At 45.4% G+C, this 17499-nt stretch overlaps 5 protein-coding genes across 5 annotated transcripts; 1 reads left to right on the top strand and 4 right to left on the bottom strand.

Moving 5' to 3' along the window:
• Positions 1–1679: 1679 nt before the first annotated feature.
• JR316_0003089 (uncharacterized protein) lies at positions 1680–3211 on the bottom strand (the record flags this gene model as incomplete). The annotated part of the gene is made up of 6 exons (XM_047888870.1): positions 1680–1747; positions 1803–1974; positions 2038–2355; positions 2413–2485; positions 2539–2688; positions 2748–3211. The coding sequence occupies 6 exons, from the start codon at positions 3209–3211 to the stop codon at positions 1680–1682; spliced, it is 1245 nt and encodes a 414-aa protein (XP_047751244.1).
• A 1575-nt stretch (positions 3212–4786) lies between these two features.
• JR316_0003090 (uncharacterized protein) lies at positions 4787–6294 on the bottom strand (the record flags this gene model as incomplete). Its single annotated transcript, XM_047888871.1, has 6 exons — positions 4787–4842; positions 4900–5071; positions 5132–5449; positions 5507–5579; positions 5633–5782; positions 5834–6294. 6 exons carry the CDS (start codon positions 6292–6294, stop codon positions 4787–4789), a joined length of 1230 nt encoding a protein of 409 aa, XP_047751245.1.
• Positions 6295–8919: 2625 nt separating this feature from the next.
• Positions 8920–10278, bottom strand: JR316_0003091 (Histone deacetylase phd1; the record flags this gene model as incomplete). The annotated part of the gene is made up of 2 exons (XM_047888872.1): positions 8920–9005; positions 9174–10278. The coding sequence occupies 2 exons, from the start codon at positions 10276–10278 to the stop codon at positions 8920–8922; spliced, it is 1191 nt and encodes a 396-aa protein (XP_047751246.1).
• A 1490-nt stretch (positions 10279–11768) lies between these two features.
• On the top strand, positions 11769–13839 carry JR316_0003092 (Polyadenylation factor subunit 2; the record flags this gene model as incomplete). Its single annotated transcript, XM_047888873.1, has 7 exons — positions 11769–12014; positions 12062–12130; positions 12188–12292; positions 12348–12699; positions 12750–12870; positions 12921–13072; positions 13133–13839. 7 exons carry the CDS (start codon positions 11769–11771, stop codon positions 13837–13839), a joined length of 1752 nt encoding a protein of 583 aa, XP_047751247.1.
• A 153-nt stretch (positions 13840–13992) lies between these two features.
• Positions 13993–17205, bottom strand: JR316_0003093 (uncharacterized protein; the record flags this gene model as incomplete). The annotated part of the gene is made up of 13 exons (XM_047888874.1): positions 13993–14043; positions 14103–14168; positions 14217–14300; positions 14372–14439; positions 14497–14589; positions 14642–14932; positions 14989–15250; positions 15300–15481; positions 15933–16104; positions 16167–16484; positions 16535–16607; positions 16661–16810; positions 16865–17205. The coding sequence occupies 13 exons, from the start codon at positions 17203–17205 to the stop codon at positions 13993–13995; spliced, it is 2151 nt and encodes a 716-aa protein (XP_047751248.1).
• Positions 17206–17499: the final 294 nt, after the last annotated feature.

Below are 17499 nucleotides of genomic sequence, written 5' to 3' on the forward strand. Positions count from 1 at the left end.
TCGGATTAGATCAGGTTGACGTTTCATATAACGTTTGTAACGTAAGAGGCGTACTCAACGTTTAGTTGTAGATTGGCGCTCAGAAAAGCCAATGCATATCCGAAACTTTGAACGGATTATACTGATATAGTTGACTATGTCGGTGCCTGGAATGCAGGTCAGAAACCAGAGTTGTAACACGTTATGCGAGGTTCGTCGATGTTACTAGTAGGGTCCTCGGAGAAAGCTACTGAGACGCCAAAGTCGAAGGGTGGATAGCGAACCTCCTTTGTATCCCGTAATTCTGCTCTTTGAAATCCAGGTGTACTGGTTACAGTACTATAGGTGCGTCATGAGCGGACCACACACCTGTCAATGGAGGCAACGAGAATCTTTGGGATCCTGTTCGCTTCTTGGAACAAAACGAGTATAGTAAGGGTACGTCGCATTCTTTGCCTGCGGAGGGTGAGCTGGGACGAGTACAGTTTCATGATGCTTTCCGTATGGATGCTTTTGGGATCGTATATCGGTGTAGAGGGGAAAAGGGTTGGACAACACCCACTAATTTTCGAGTGTTTTGGGAAACTCCAAACAAGGCTTTTCCAATGAGTATTCCGGTTTGGGGTCACAATCACAGGCACGGTCGGGGCGGGGATTAAAATAAATGTAGGATGTAGGAGAAATAAAATCAATATTGTCAAATACCAGTGACCGACTTGGCACGAGCCTGAGAACATGACAGTAATGTAGTATATTGGCCGGAGGCTAGTAAACAGGATTTAGAAGGATCTCAAAATGGAATCCGTGCTCCATGATTCTGATTGGTCGGAAACTCCGTACCGTACTGATCCTTCCAAACATTCACACATACCATTAGCACAAGGGGCACCATAACAATAGTCTCATGAGTCAGAGCATGACCCGACGTCGAAGGATGAGTATTGCTTTTTTATTTCTATTAGCACGAAACATTTTGCTAAGTGCCCAAGAACTAGTATATTCAATTACTTTAGGAAAGCTGAACGAGAACTGTTCCTGGTGTTCTTTTTGGGATTACTTCTTACCACTTCTTGCTAAAAACACGGGTGCCAGTGTAAAGGTTTTATTTAAATGGTGTCCAGTATATACTATGGTTTGCGTGTCGTACCCTGACATCAATCTCCAGTGAGGGGGCATGAGGCGCCGGAGTCTACAATAGAAACCATTATCCCCTTTGGGCAGTTATACACCTGTCACAGGAACTCCGGCACTCCGGCACTAGGGTGTCAGGAGGGCGGATGGATACATTTGACCAAAAGGGGAAAATAGAATCATTGGGAAGAAGACGAAGAGGACAATGGCCCGCGAACAATGGGCACTGGGCAACCGTGGATTTTTGTGCGGCATCATTTCAAAGCCTGATTATCAGTGATCAGTAGATGACATGACAGATGTATATGTCTGATGTTCTGCCCTGATTTGAGTCACTTCTCGGAATATAATCTGAATGAAATCCTCGCCAGTGCCAGTGCCCGTCACCAACGAGCCGCTGCAGATCCGTCTTTAGATTTACTGTGTAGCTTCTTGAGATACTAATTTAGATAATGTTATAGACAAGGCAATCAACAGTATGCCGGCAGAGTAAAGAGTTTACTAAACAAAGCATTATTTTAACAATGTAATGTGCTAAGCCGTACATGACGAGGTAGTACCTTGTCCCATCAATCCATACTAGGTTCATCAACATCCACTGTAATGGGTTTTCCATTTTTTTTCTTGATTATGCCACCTAAGGTATGCAAGCTTAGCTTGTGAATGAATTTGGTAGGTACTCAATGACCTACCTCGGCGCCATATCCAGCTATCAAAAGATGACCCAGCAATTTCAGGACTGAGGCCGTCACATATTTCTTTGAATCTAGCAAATGCCTGACTCGCTGTCAACTGATTAGGGTCATTCATATTAACCACCGAATCAAAAAATGGCCCTAGTTCAGGGACTAGGCTTTCGAGGTGCTACAGAAATGAACCGTGAGCAGTTAGAACAAAGACATTGACAAACAGTGAAGTCAATCTCACTCTGACATATGTTTGAAGGACGCTCGCTAGTAGAGCTACATCTGCTTTGAAGGGATTGTACGGATAGATAACCGAATCATCCGGTATGTTGCGTATAAACCATGAATTATAGCGTATCATGCGCAAATCTTCTATGACCGTGTCCTCGGGGAAAGCTATGGAAATACCAAAATCGATAAGGGCATATCGAACTTCGTTCGGATCTCGCAAACCCGTTCTACGAAAATATTCCAAAGGTTGAAGAATCACATTCATGGCAGTATTCTGGGCCATAAAGTCAAGATGCACAATTTTGTTGCTGTGTAGGAAAGCAAATGTCTATTTTAATTTATGTTAAGACACGACCCCAGCGGTTGGTAATGTTACTGAACTGACCTCTAACCATATTAGTGCGAAGGACATGAGTTGGGAGACGGACTCGAATTCGGCTACACATGCACAATCCCACCTGATAAACCACGGTGTCACGGAACAGTTTCCAAAATAAAGTCAAGGACCTACCTGGGCATCACCACAAAGATGAACTTATCGAATTTTATGTATTCTAGAGCGTAGATGGTGTGGTTTGCCGGATTATCTCGCAGTTTTTTATCGTTAAGGCGTTGAAACACCTTCAGCTCTTGCGTCGGTTTGTCTACTTCCGATATGACTCTAGAAAAAATGTTTCCCGACCAATTAGAGCGTGAATAGGTTCAGTTACAGGTACTCACTTAATCACTACTTCTCTTCCTTGAAGATCACGAGCAAACCAAATACGCGGGTACAGTATAGATCTTGGGACTGGCTCGTTGCTTCGGACGTGACGAGCATAAGGGTAAGACGCGTTCTTTGCCTGAGGGGGCCAGGGAGCAGGGACTATTTCATTCCACCGATCCGGGTCTGGATGCTCTCGATAGAACCGATACCCTCGGGAGGAAAAGAAAGGGTCCAAAAACAGCCAGAAGTATTTAATGGAGTATAATTCCAGCGTCATTGAATCGGAATCGTAAGTTTTGTAATGCCAGTCTTTAAGTGTCTCCGGAAATTTCAAATTCGATCTCATGAGACGCCATGTCCAAACCAGACTTTCCCAACGAGAGTCGAGCTTGATAACTCTTATTCGAGTTCGCTTGGTGGTAAAAAATATGAACGCGGAAGAAATGGCGACAATACCTGTGATGGCAATAGTAGACATGGTTGATGACGGAAATGAGGAAACTCGCAACACGGTTGATATCGAACTCTCATGAAAGTATCCCACGATCACTGCATGATGGTTCCGATTGGTGGATAACTTACTACAGAGTGTCAGAGTTCAACCAGAGTCCGATGCAGTGGATGTCTTCAAACCATTATGAGAGTGTCGTGAGTATATTGGTGTGGGAACTTCGTTGAACAAGATATAAAAGCCTGGGTGATTTCAAGTTCCTAAGCTCTCTCGAACTTTTATTATCACCTTCAATTTACCCACAAATCTTGAATTCTTCACGAGCGCATTTTCTATTCTCTGAGCTCTGCAATGGCCCAAACACCCGAGGTATAGAGTCCGCTTCCTATCCTACATATCTTGTATTCAAATTTCCTCCCCCATGCCAACTTAGTAAACATTCACAATCGGCGCTAAGGTCAAGTTTGTCGAGACGTTGTACACCCCTATTCGATCTCAGTCAGTGTGGGGGGGATCTACGGGAGAAGTCATAGGAGCAACGTTAACTACGGCGGGTGGATTCGATGGGCCTGTATGCTTCCATCTCATAAATTTGACTGGTTGTAATCCATCTGACGTTGTTATTGGGTTAGACCATTCAAAGTTATACATATACGATCAAGGTGGACGGATCGGGAGCGACTGTACCGTCTGTCCCCGAACGTTATCTGACAGAAATTTGAAGTTCTTTGTAATACAGTGTCAAGAGATTTATACATGTATGTGTCCGTGCATATCAAGCTTCGCATTCGCTCTAACAAAAGGTAGTTTGCACATCCATAGCCTCGCCTTGATTCTCATTACATCCTTTGTACACCTATATGACCTATTTTGCTGATTTGAGGTTTATTAGGCCCTGTTAGGTAGCGACTCACATCCGTAACTTGCTACCAAAACATATTCATTATTGCTTTACCGCCATTATGGTACTAGCTTCTTGAGATACTAATTCAGATAATGTTATCTACAGGGCAATCAACAGTACGCCGGTAGAGCAAGGAGCTTACTGAACAAAGCATGATTTTAATTTCATCTAATGCGCTAAGCCGTACATAGCGAGGTTTGTCGAGGGAATAGAATGGCATATAATACCTCGACTCAGAAAGAAGACTCGATTACTTCTACTTACAATTAGTTGTACTCTTATGAACATTTCACACGATCACATACACTAAATTTCAATTGCTCAGATAGACTGAGACTCGCTAGACCTGTGATTGGGAAAATAAGTAAGAAACAGATCTAACTGCCCACATTGACATCCACATCCGGAGTCGAAGTTGTCTCCATGGTGGGGGTGCCGAGGTCTTTTTTTGTCATTATCTCTTTCCTTGGCGGAGGACGGTGTTCGACCACCCCTGCTCTCTCTGTTAAGCTGTTGATCACTTCATTCCTGATGCCTATGGTTAATAATATTACGGTTTCCCCACGAATGTAGTTTTGGATGGTATAGGCACTAGCCCTGACATAAGTATATTGTGATCTGCCTCGTTACGCAACAACTTGGGAATGGGGCTTAGATGGGATATGTCGTCTGACTATTAAGAGAAACTTCAGAAGGGCTCAGTCCTGCTCAGTCACTGTAATGGGTTGTCGTTGCTTCTTTTTGATGATGCCACCTAGTAGGATTTCCAGATTAGCTTGAAAGTGCATTCAATATATCCTCAAGAACTTACCTGGTCTCCAAGTCCAAGTATCAAATGATGATCCAGCAATTTCGGGACTGAGGCCATCACATATTTCTTTGAATCGGGCGAAGGCCTGACTAGCTGTCAGCTGATTAGGGTCATTCAGGTCAACCACCGAATCAAAGAACGGCCCGAGTTCAGGAATAAGGTGTTCAAGATGCTATGGACAACGAAAAATCAGAGAAAATGATGGCACATAGAGCAATGCAAGTAAACTCACCCTAACATATAACTGAAGAGAGCTTGCTAGCATCGCTAAATCCGCCTTGAAGGGATTATATGGGTAGATGACCCAGTTGTCGGGTATATAGTGTATAACCCACGAATTATAGCGTATCATGCGTACGTCCTCTATGACTGTATCCTCGGGGAAAGCTACGGAGAAACCAAAGTCCAGGAGGGCATACCTCACTTCTTTTGGATCTCGCAATCCTGTTCTACGAAACAATTCCCTATGTTGAAGAATCACGTTCATACCAGTATTTTGCATAACAAAATCAAGATGCGCAATTTTGTTCCGGTGTAGAAAGTCAAATGTCTGGTATCACTCATAGTAAGATACAACCACAATAGCCGACAATATGGCTGCGCCTACCTGAAGCCATATCAGCGCAAATGACATTAGCTGAGAGACGGTTTCAAACTCAGGGAACAAGGAAGAATCCCATCTAAAAGGCCATGTTCGAACCGATTAAATACATGAACTAATCATATCACGTACCTAGGCATTACCACAAAGACGAACTTGTCGAACGTGATATATTCTAGCGCGTAGATGGTGTTGTTCGCTGGATCCGCTCGAAGTCTTTCACTGTTAAGGCGCTGGAACACCCTCAGCTCTTGTGTTGGCTTGTCTGTTTCAGATATAACCCTGAAATAGAATCGATTATATCATGAATATGTTTGTTTGGTAGGTGCTCACTTGATAACAACCTCTCTTCCAAGTGCATCACGAGCAGCCCAAACACGAGGCGAGCAGGTCCACTTTGGGTCCGGATCATTGCTTCGAATGTGACGGGCATAAGGATATGACGCATCCTTTGCTTGAGACGGCCAGGGAGCAGCGACTATACTACCCACCCAGTCTGGTTTTGGATGTTTTTGATAGAGAGTGTAGCCCCGCGAAGCGAAGAAAGGGCGCAGAAACAGCCAGAACTCTTTTATAGTGAGTATCTCACCCAGCATAGAATCCGAGTCGTTGGTTTTGTAGTACCAATCTTCAAGCTTCTCTGCAAAATGTAATTTCGACCTTCTGAGGCGCCAGGTCCAAAGCAGGCTTTCCCAATGCGAGTCGAGTTTGATGACTCTAATTGGAGTCCTTCTGAAGGTCACAAATACCAAGGTAGACATAATTGCAGCAATGGTAGCAATGATAGCAGACATAGTCCTCTAGGGAATAAAATGAAATGCAGTATACGTTGACTGGGAATAGAGCAAGAGTGCCACAGAAGATTTGAAGTTCAAGGTTGACCGTGTTGGTTGATGATTATTAACTATTACTAGCCATATGCTCTGAACATTTCACACGGTCACGACAACTGTTCAAACATTCGTCGACATCGCTGAGGCCCCGGGAAGCTCCCCTAAGGGCTTGTCCCAAATTTTGCAGATTTTGGCCCTCAAATCCGCGAAACCGGCCCGGGACTGGGTACCTACTGGACGTACCCGCACAACACTGCCTAGGGGAGCCTCCCGGGGCCTCGTCGGTGGCACCGTTTAATTAGTAAGTTAGTGCAAGGGCGTCAACCGTAAGTGGTTACCTTCCAAGTTAATCGATTCGAACTCGATGATGCCATGAAAAGATGGGGGGTGCTGCGTTTCTCCCCGGATTTACCTTCAAGCTTCAAGGTTATAAAATGTAACGTACTATCTGCACTTAAATTTTATCTCGTGGCTTAATAACTGCAGGCTTGTATATGATTAGGGCATCAGAGTAGAATGTTACTAGCCATGGCAATCTACCATGGGCGTTTACGCATCTCGGAGTCTAATAGTAGAAACTAGTCAAAATTCAAGAATCATCATCCATTTATCTGACTCAGCTCATGGATGTTGAATGAGTGAATATTATTTTACAGTACACAGAAATTTGACTCGATTCAATATAGATCTGAAATGATAGTCTCCATTGAAATCTCAAGCAATGTCGGATTTTTTCAGTTAAAATGTCGAAGTATGTATGCAAACCCTATAGACTCATTTAGGGCGGAGTGTTAATATCACCCTGACAGATATAAAAATCCTATACGATATCAAATCCCTAGTTGTCCTTTACTTCCAACATCACCATTATCAACGAAATTGATTCCGGATGACAACAGTTGCTCCTAGGGTACATTTTCACGTTAATTTTCTTATGCCCTATTTATTGATGATGTTCTCTCCGATGGCAACATAGATAAGTATAGGCGCTTCAGTTAGGTTCGTCCGAACATTCAGGACAAAACCTTCAGTCGGTTGGCCCAAAGTCATAGACAGAGGGACTACGGGCACTATCACCGAGTCAGCGAAAACAGTGCTCGGGGGTTTTGATGAACCGGTGGGTCTCCTTATCGAGTTTGTTGTCTCATGCCTATCTGAAGATGCTATTTGACTAGCCAATTTATGGTTACAGCCACACAGTGCTACTCGACAATGAGGAGATTGTTCTTTCTGTCCCGGAAGAATTTTTAGAGGAGATATAGTGACCAGAGGTAATTCTCTTCCATGTCTTGTATTCTTTTTTCTGAAATGATTGCGTTTATCAGTCTCTACTATATCCGCCTCGTATTGTTCTTTACCTGTACAAATACACAATTGATTTTGTTGATCTGGCCACAGTCTCTTCTCTGATTATCTGCACATCTTGCAATGACTTCCGCGTGCTTTGCTGTGGCGTGAAAAGCTGCTGAAACATGAATGAGAAGCAGCAGACTTGTACAGTAGAATATTATGTGACAATTGTTTGAATCATTAGGCCTTAGGGTTAGGCCATTATGTGTTCGTCGAGCAATCAATGGCTATGCCTCGCATGAACGGAGTTAAAAGAGAGGTGATACTTACCGGAAGGGCGGTTCCCTTGAAGCAAAATTAACACCTGATAATCCAGAGACCATCAGTGAGACGAATGTCGACTCTCGGTTTCCATTTCCTATACGTTATGAACACTCCAAAGACAGGTTCCGACAGATCCAGGTATGACCATATGGAATCGAAATCCAGGGGAAATCTTGACATGACGCGGACTATGTTTGCAAACATACCGAACTTCCTTTTTACCAACGGTTGACTCAGAGAAACGGCCCGGACAGGGGTGTCAGAAGGGCTGACCATGGATTCGGCCAAAAAGGAAGTAGGTGTGTAAAGGTTGGAAACGGGAACAAGAAAGCATCGATAACACTATAGATAGGATATTAATATCAAGTACCGAGTCCTGGAGCACAAGTTCTGACTCACACAAACGACAGAGATCCAAAAATTTTCTCCGGGATCTTCCTCGTTGATTGCGCAAACTACAGGAGAATAATGGGAATTGGGAAAGCTCCACCAATGTGCAGACAATCCTTTCGCTGCCTCAGAACAAAGACACTTCCAGAATTGTAGCCAGCAAAAAAAAGATTCTCCTTAGACTTCCTTTGAACTTGATAAAAGTCGTTAGATGCCGACAGTCGTGAGAGTAGCATTCACTGTCGTGTGCAGAAGAAACGCTTCTACGGAACACCATCCCTGAAAGCATCCCGCAGAAGTAGTTGAAATCCATCAAGAGCGTTGTGCATGGCATCAAAGAATTTTGCATCGGACAGAAACCATATGACAGAACTTAAAAAAAGGCGTCCTTTTCAATCTCAAAGTGTAAGGCTGAGCAATCGCAGAACCTGAAACTGACAATGGTGACTCAAGGGCGTAGCGTAAACAAAGAGCAGAGAACATTCGAGAACTCAAGAAAGGTATAGGCAATACGCCTGGTGATCGCAAAGACGGCTTGGAAGGATGTTCTCAATATGGAGTGGAGAGCATTGATGAAGCAACTCAAGTCCCCTGGAAGTTGAAAGCATCGTTGAGCCTTGAATGGATCGTGGTATGATGGTCTTCAGACCACTTGACGAATCCTGGACCTAGAGAATATATTATCGTTAGAAAAGTGAAATGAGAATGGGAACATAACAACATACCTCCTTACCGACTTACAGCATTAAAATAAAATGCGCAATCCTTGACTTGTACTCGTACACATGAACTATGAAACTGGTACCCAAAAAATATAAGTAAGAAACAGATCTAACCGTCCACGTCGACATCCATGGCCGGAGTCGAAGTCGTCTCCGTGGTGGGGGTGCCGGGGTCTTTTTCTTTTTCTTTGTCTTTATCCCTTTCCTTGTCAGCAGCCGCTGCTCGACCACGACCCCTACCTCTGCCACGACCTCTCCCTCTTCCTCTCTTAACAGGTGCAGGGCTGGGTTCCGGTACGGCGTCATCGTCATCGTCATTCGCGTCGCCAGTTGCACGTGATGGCGTAGCAGGAGTAGGAGGTGCGGAAACTGAAGCTGAAGCTGATGCAGCTCCTCTTCCACGACCACGTCCTCGCCCCCGTCGGCCGCCCCTCGCCCTCCGCCCAGTACTGCCACCACGCGCTCTGGTGCTTGGCGCCGGGGAATCGTTGTCATTGTCGTTATCGCCTTCGTAATATTCAGCACGGTTTGTTGATCTTCCGAGGCGTCGTTCTCCTGCCTGGCCTGTGCCCTTCTCTTCATCCTTCTCTTCAGCTGTCTTGTTCTCATCCGCGAGCAGGCCTTGGAGATCAGGAGGGATCTCTTGCATAGCTACGCTAGGTGCACCTTGAAGGTATCGAAGCTTATTTCGAATGCTAATGGTGATACGTTGGAGCGAGGCAGGCGAATTTTGATTGTCGACTTTCCCCGTCAAGGGTGGATGAAGTTTCCAATGGGAGTCGGCGAAGAATGAATCATACACAGTCCTCGGGAGTTCGTCAGGTATTTCCGCCCCTACCAGAACAGAGGTTTCATACGTCCAGCAGCGACTGACATTCTTGATAGTGTAGCCTCCACCACCAACGACCAGCAACGGGACGTTAAACTTGCGTACAAAATTGACGCACTCACCATGCGCCGCGATGGAGAGATTGAACGCGCCAAGCCGATCACAGCCAAGCGAATCGGCACCACACTGCAAAACAATCGCGGACGGACGGAAGGCGGTGACGGTGTCCCCGATGACGGTCTTAAAAATTGTGAGATACATCTCATCGTCGATGCCGTCTTGCAAGGGAACGTTGAGAGCAAAATGTTTTCCGGGGCCGCTCCCGTTGTCGTCGAGCTTTCCTGTCCCGGGGAAGAAGTCGCCTGTGTATTTGTGAAATGAGACAGTCATAACGCGATTGGACTGGTAAAACGCGAGTTCCACGCCGTCGCCGTGATGGATGTCAATATCGATATATAAAACTCGGGGGTGATATCTGAAAATGTTCAGTACGAATACGAGCTTTGAAGATAATATAAACCGAACCTCAAAAGCTCCAGTATGGAGAGGACAATATCGTTCACATAACAAAAACCACTAGCTTCGCCTCGTTTCGCGTGGTGGAGTCCCCCAGACCAATTGATAGCTATGTCAGTAGTGCCTGCGCATAGTTTACGTGCCCCTGCAAGAGAACCTCCTGCGTACATGCGACAAAAATCGTACATATCAGCAAAAATAGGGCAATCTTCGACACAATTGAAGTTATCAATCATTTGCCTCATTTGTGATTGATTTTGTGGGGTGACCCTGTTAAACCCATTTATCATCAGAATCTAAAAAGGAAAAAGCGACGTTTAAAAGTATTGACCTTGAAAGAAAATCAATATAGTCATGATCGTGATAGTTTTCCAATTCTTCCTGAGTTGCGGGTCTCGGGTCGTAAATGTTATGGATTTGCTTGTCCAAGCCGTATCCCATGACAAGGGCATTCGTCAAAGTAAGGCGATGGGGTTTCATTGGATGCCTTTCCTGACGACGGAAAACTGGTGAGTCCATGCCACCGTAAATCATTCTTCAAAGCGTACACCATAGTGTTGCGCTCCAACCCCCTTTGGAAAATAATATGACACGATTGGACGAGAATGAGGCTTTTAGCAATTGTAAGCTGCCCGATACCTTTGAAACTACAAAAGCTTGCTTACATTGATACGCTCCGTAATCGGTTGAGCGGTCCCATGAATCCCGCGATCGGCGAAATATGGTGAAGAAGAGAATGTCGTCGCCTGCGAAGACCGGACCATTATGGTATTCGAGTGCTGAAGAGTAGCTTTGAGCTGTTAGTCTGTGTATCGTGGGATCAATATAAAGTGTCGAATTCGAAATGTAGGTACTAAAAATTCAAAAAGTGAGCAGTGGTTTCGGTGCTTGTTGAATCACCTAGAATGCTCACTATCGCTGTCAAAGGCTATTCAGGACTGCCGTGGGTAACAAATGCAAGAAGGAGGGTTATGGTCGAAGTTTAGTTTCCATACGGCTACAATGGACGACCAATACACCGAGCGAGTTAAGGAAGACGCAATGGGTCGGAATCTGGTAGACTTTAGCAAGAATGCTTGCCCCAAGCGCACGATCTCAAGGCACTGAGCGCTGAGTCATCAGCTTTCCCGCGGTATAGTTGTTCCTGCCCGCCCTTTGTTTGTTTGGAATGGCCTGAACCAAACAACGAGCTCTTCGCGAGGTACAATATCGTTCACTTTTGGTTCACCTTCTGAGCTCGCGGCTATCATCCAGTTTGGTGCAGAACCACTACGCAAGCCCAAGCACCCAAATAGCAAACCAGCTGTTCGAAAGACTAAAATCGCCCTATGAGCCGTTAGAAAGGCATACCTTTTCTGAGCTCAATGTCTACGACTACTCTTCCTATATTGCTGCCGGGATATGCAATTCCAAAGTCGATATCTACACCACACCTTGACTGGAAACCACGAAGATACCTTTCGGAACCCCAACCTCCGCCTCAGGATGAAGGAAAGTTGTTGGAGCAAGAGTTAGCAAACGCGCGACAAATGATTGATGGCAAAATCATTAAGAAGACACGACCTCGGCGGACGGTGGATTACAACGGTGGCATGGGTAGATGGGCTCTGGTAAGCATAGTGAATAGTCTTGTTTAGTATCACTAATAGCATCCTAGCTTCGGAAACTTCGACCCAATCCTAACTATGTACCTAACCTGCGGCCTGCTCCTCCTTTCATCATCGACGTGAGGGTTTTCGCGTAAATTACACCCACATTGTTGCTTCACTAATTTTCTCTTTAGCTCCTTCCTCCTAAAGCATACCCCGAAAACCCATCTACTTCATTATGTACCAAGTTCGTGCACACATCCACGAATAAAATTCGCTGTCCGGTGAACGTCGTCACGGTACTGTCATCTCTTTTTCTTGGATAACATTCACGTTTATGATTTGACTGTACAGTGGACACCAGAAGCTCGACGTGTTCTGACTGGATCAACAAGCGGAGAATTCACGCTATGGAACGGTCTTACCTTTAATTTCGAAACCATCCTTCAAGCACACGACTCTGCCATCTGTGCTATGACATTCACCCATTCTGGCGCCTACCTTGCCTCAGCAGATAAAACAGGAATCATAAAATACTTTGAACCTAATATGAACAACTTAACGGCTTGGCAAGGCTCCTCTTCGCGCGAAGCTATCCGCGGGCTAAGCTTCAGTCCAGATGACAGACGGTTTGCAACAGCAAGTGATGATTCAAGTATCCGGATTTGGTCCTTTGCAGAGCGACGGGTTGAGAGCGTGTTGAGCGGTATGTTATTGTTATCTATAGCAGTATTCAACACACTAATCTCCTTGAAGGACACGGATGGGATGTGAAATGCGTGGAATGGCATCCAACGAAAGGTCTTTTAGTGTCTGGTAGTAAAGATAACCAAATTAAATTTTGGGACCCTCGTACGGGAACTGTACTGTCGACCTTGTACGTAGACTTATACATTTCTAATTTTCCATGCTCATATTTCGTCGCAGACACCAACACAAAAATACTATACAAGCTCTTTCCTGGTCACCGAACGGCAACATGGTCGCTAGTGCCTCTCGAGACCAGACCGTTCGAGTTTTTGATATCAGAGCAATGAAAGAGTTTAGGGTTCTCAAAGGTCACAAGAAAGAAGTTTGTTGTATGTCTTTACTGTTCTCGCTATCCCCACTTCACTTCTCATTTGACTATTGAAATATAGCGGTGACTTGGCACCCAGTGCATCCTTTGCTGGTTTCCGGTGGATCAGAAGGAGCGATCCTCCACTGGGACCTTTCCACTCCTGACGACAACTCCTTTACACAAGCTGTGTCCGCGCCCCGAGCAACGCTGTCACAGGCACATGACTCGAATGTGTGGTCAGTCGCATTCCACCCATTTGGTCACTTACTCGCCAGTGCCTCCAACGACCACACAACGCGCTTCTGGAGTCGAGAACGCCCGGGAGACGCGACTTCTGTATTCTCTGGTGGTGGAGAGAAACCACCGGAGATTGTCGACATGCAAGGGCAAGAAGAGGAGGAGGACGCGATGGTGCCCGGCTTCGGAGCTGGAGGCGGTGGCGGCAACGCTGCTTGGTGGGGCAAAGAGGAAGATGGCGGCGCTGGTGGTGGTCCCTCAGACATTGGTCCTAGGAGAGGCGGTGGTTACCCAGATCATGCGGAGGAAGATTTTATACCAGGCTTTGGAGGTGGTCCACCAGCAGATTCCCGGCCGAGACAGAACGGGTACTCGTCCATGGCTCACGACTCTTATGAAAACAGCGAGAAGGATGAGTTTGGTCGGGACCGTGATCTCAACAGTGGTGGGGGACACGGCCACAGTGATGACTGGGGCCGTGGAGGAGGCGGTGGCGGTGGTTATAACCGCGGAGCTCGTTTCGGACCGTCTAGACGGGGGCGATATTGATATCTTTTGTTGTAATTATTCGTTCTGATTCAACTCTACTGTCGTGTACTGAACGCAGAGGAAAAGATGCATATGAAACAATTCTATCATAATGTGTTTAATCTTCCTTCAAGAAATACTCGGTCAATCATGAGTCAATTAGCCTGACCAATTTTAATCTGCAGCCAGCAGGCGTTTCATGTGTTTAATCTTCTTCTTTTTCACCTGGAGATTTAAACCAATTTCATTCCCTTCGTACAACTGGAACGGCTCAAATTACTCACTTTAATCTTTTCTTGCAGCTTCCCAGCCAGTTCCTTCTCCAATCTGTCGGTCGCAAGGTAATCCGTCTTTTTATCTGATAAGATTGATTAAACATTTCATATAGCAAAACGCACCAAAACGTCCATTCGGTTCGAATCAATCCGTACGACCATGGTGTCAACAAACTGTGTCCTGTTTTGCTTTTCTTCTTTGAGCTCCTAGACGAATAGAAACGGTCAGTATACTTCACGTATCTTCAAACATCATCAAATCAATTAGCTAAACCGACCTTTTTAGGTTTTCTGTCTTGTGGGTGCGCAGTACCAGATTTAGAACCATCCAACGGCATCGGTTCGACTAGACACAGAATACCAAAAGTCAAGATATGCGTTGTTGGAAGAAGGGCCACTCAACCATCGTTGTTGTTAATTTCAATAATGTTGGGTGACCTTGGAGTCGGATATCGTCCCCCACTGCTATCCTCCCTCAAGCTCCTTGTAATCAACACTAATGGTGAAACTTAGAACACTCAGATCCGACCAGCAATTAGTGCACCTACCATGTGCATTTGCTGTGATGCCTGTCGGAGGAGGCCTTGAATATATGGTATCCTCCTCAGCCCAAATAGTGGGTGGTATGTTTCCTCCGTCCTCCTCTGGCACCGGTATCTCGAATACAAATGTTGCGAACGGCAGCATATTCTGCTTCTCGTCGTCGATGATGTTCATGAGGTCAGCATTGTTCTTCTTGTACTGTTGCCTGTCAGGGCCTACCACCCATTCGGGTTCTGCGACCTTTCCGCGTATACGCCTAATCTCCAACCGAAGGCTGCAAGGTGACTTCGCTTGTTCTATTCGAACCCTTATGTATGGGCTAACACGCTTTATTAAGGATGTCAAGACTCACCTGCGGCTGAATATGGACATGTTCCAGCTGAATAATCGCACAACCTCCCCGCCTTCAAACATCCTTTGATTTTGTATGGTAAATTATGGTACCCATATGTTGTCCTCATGTTTTGGCTTTTCTGGCGGGTCTTATCCATTGTAACGACGGCTACGCAAAAGTCTTCGGTCTCCATCCTGTAGTATCCATTCCTGATAAACACCTGGCAGAGAGCGGATACGGGCCGTTGTCCATCTGCCCTTCTCCAAAGAAGAACAAACGGCTATATAACAGGTCAATCGTATGCAAAATCGGAGTTGCAAGAGGCTCACTGTTTTTGGCTCCAGGTTAACACTGGCGGTTACTGTCTGTAGGTCCTCGTCTATAACGGGTTCTGTCGACAGCATTTGACAATCCCCTTTGTAACAGTGCTTAAGCCAAGCTTCGAAGCCTCGGTACCTAACTTTGTAGGACGGCTCCATGCCCTCGTCACTCGTAGTAAGAGGAGCTTCACCTAAGAAAACAAAGTTGTACTAGGGTGCCCCATTTCGACCTTACTTGGAGCTTTATAAGTTCCCTCGACGACCCCGGCAATCTCCTTATTAATTGACTCGACTTCGCGCTGCGATCAGAGTTTCTTTGTGATGGCGAGAGCCCCTCACTCCCGACAACGCGAACACAGAGAAATGCTGCTAGAGATTATTGAGCATAACGCTTATTGGGATTTCCGCTCTCAAAACCTCGCAATCTGACAAACAATAATGATTGAGGAGGATCACTCAATTACAGGAAAGAAAGGTATTAATATGCCCGTTCAGTAGAAAGGGAGTGACGGAGGCGCCAGATATGCGTTGAGAAACCAGGCTAGTCAGTAATTGTTATAACATCCCCATCTCTCTTGTAGATAACACCACCTTGAAACACTACTTGAGCTTGAAGAATGAAGTTAACATTTAAATACATACCTTGGCGCCAAATGAAACCATCGAAGGATGCACTAGCCACCTCGGGGGTAAGATTATTGGATATGTCTGTAAACCGAGACAGTGCCTGGCTGGCTGAAGGCTGATTGGGGTCATTGATGTCAATCAAGGAGTCGAAGAATGGCCCAGGCTCTGGAATTTTACTTTCGAGGTGCTGAAAAGTGTAGATTATTTATCAGGAAACTGTACACCATTGATCATTGCAGGCAATCTCACGCTGACAAATGTTTGAAGACATGTGCCCATAAAAGCAACGTCCACTCGAAATGGGTTGTATGGGTAAGTGATTGATTCCGCTGGTACCCAATGCCGGTCAAAGCTAAGAACGTGGTCCATACGCGCCTCTTCAATGACGGTGTCCTCAGGGAAAATGACAGCAGCATCAAAGTCAAAGAGGGCATAGCGGACTTCTTTTGGATCCCGCACTCCTGTCCTGCGATAAATTTCTGCAGTGGTCATAACAGCATTCATCCCCATATTTTGTGCAAGACAGTCTAGATGCACGATCCTGTTGCGGTGTAAAAAACCAAAAGCCTATTCTGACCAGTTCAATAGATGTTTCAACGTGATCAGCGTGTTATTACCTCGAGGATTATCTTGGTGAGATGCATAAGTTCAGAAACATTGGAAAATTCCGGCTCAATAGCACTATCCCATCTTTACAATATGAAAATGAGCGGGATCCAATGAATAGAACTATTGGCACCTACCTGGGCATCACCACAAATACAAATTTGTCGAAAGTAATGTATTCGATGGCGTAGATGGTATGGTTGGCGGGGTCGGATCGCAACCTTTTGCTGTTAAGCAGTTGCATGACCTTCAGCTCATTTGACGGGTTGTCGACCTCAGATATCACCCTGAAAATATGAAAGGTGATCAACAAGTGGGGTAAACTCGATGGATACACTTACTTGATTATAACATCTCTTCCAAGTGCATCGCGAGCTGCCCATATACGTGGTGCCCACGTAGCCCTCGGGATGGGAGTCTTGCTTGGGAGTTGACGAGAATAAGGGTACGAAGTAGCTTTTGCTGCGGGTGGAAATGGTGGAGGGTTTAGATTTCCAAGGCCGATGGGATCTTGTTGATACATCGCATAACCTCGCGAAACGAAGAACGGGAGCACGAACATCCAGCAACTATGAATGTAGATAAAATCACCATGTGAATCTTCGAGATTCTTCAAATTCCAGTCCTCGAGAGCTTCTGGAAATATGATGTTCGACCTCATGAGACGCCACGTCCAAACCATACTTTCCCAACGAGAGTCAAGTTTAATCATTCTAACACCGCGTCGTTTTGCCTTGAAAAGTAAGGTTGCAGGAAGGACAAAAACGAAAATAAAAGTAATGAAGTACATGAATGAAGGGAGAAAGGCGGGCATCCACGAGCACCGACTCAAGTAGGGTAATGACACAAACTCAAGAGATAAATTTGGCTACAAATATACGTGGGAACCATCATATAAAATGGCCAGTGCCGACAATTAGTCAAGGTTGTATGCCTACTCAGTTTAAGGGGCAGCCGTAAATGTAGCTATGTTGTG

Source organism: Psilocybe cubensis, chromosome 3 (assembly GCF_017499595.1).
Source record: "Psilocybe cubensis strain MGC-MH-2018 chromosome 3, whole genome shotgun sequence".
In the NCBI taxonomy this organism is placed as follows: domain Eukaryota; kingdom Fungi; phylum Basidiomycota; class Agaricomycetes; order Agaricales; family Agrocybaceae; genus Psilocybe; species Psilocybe cubensis.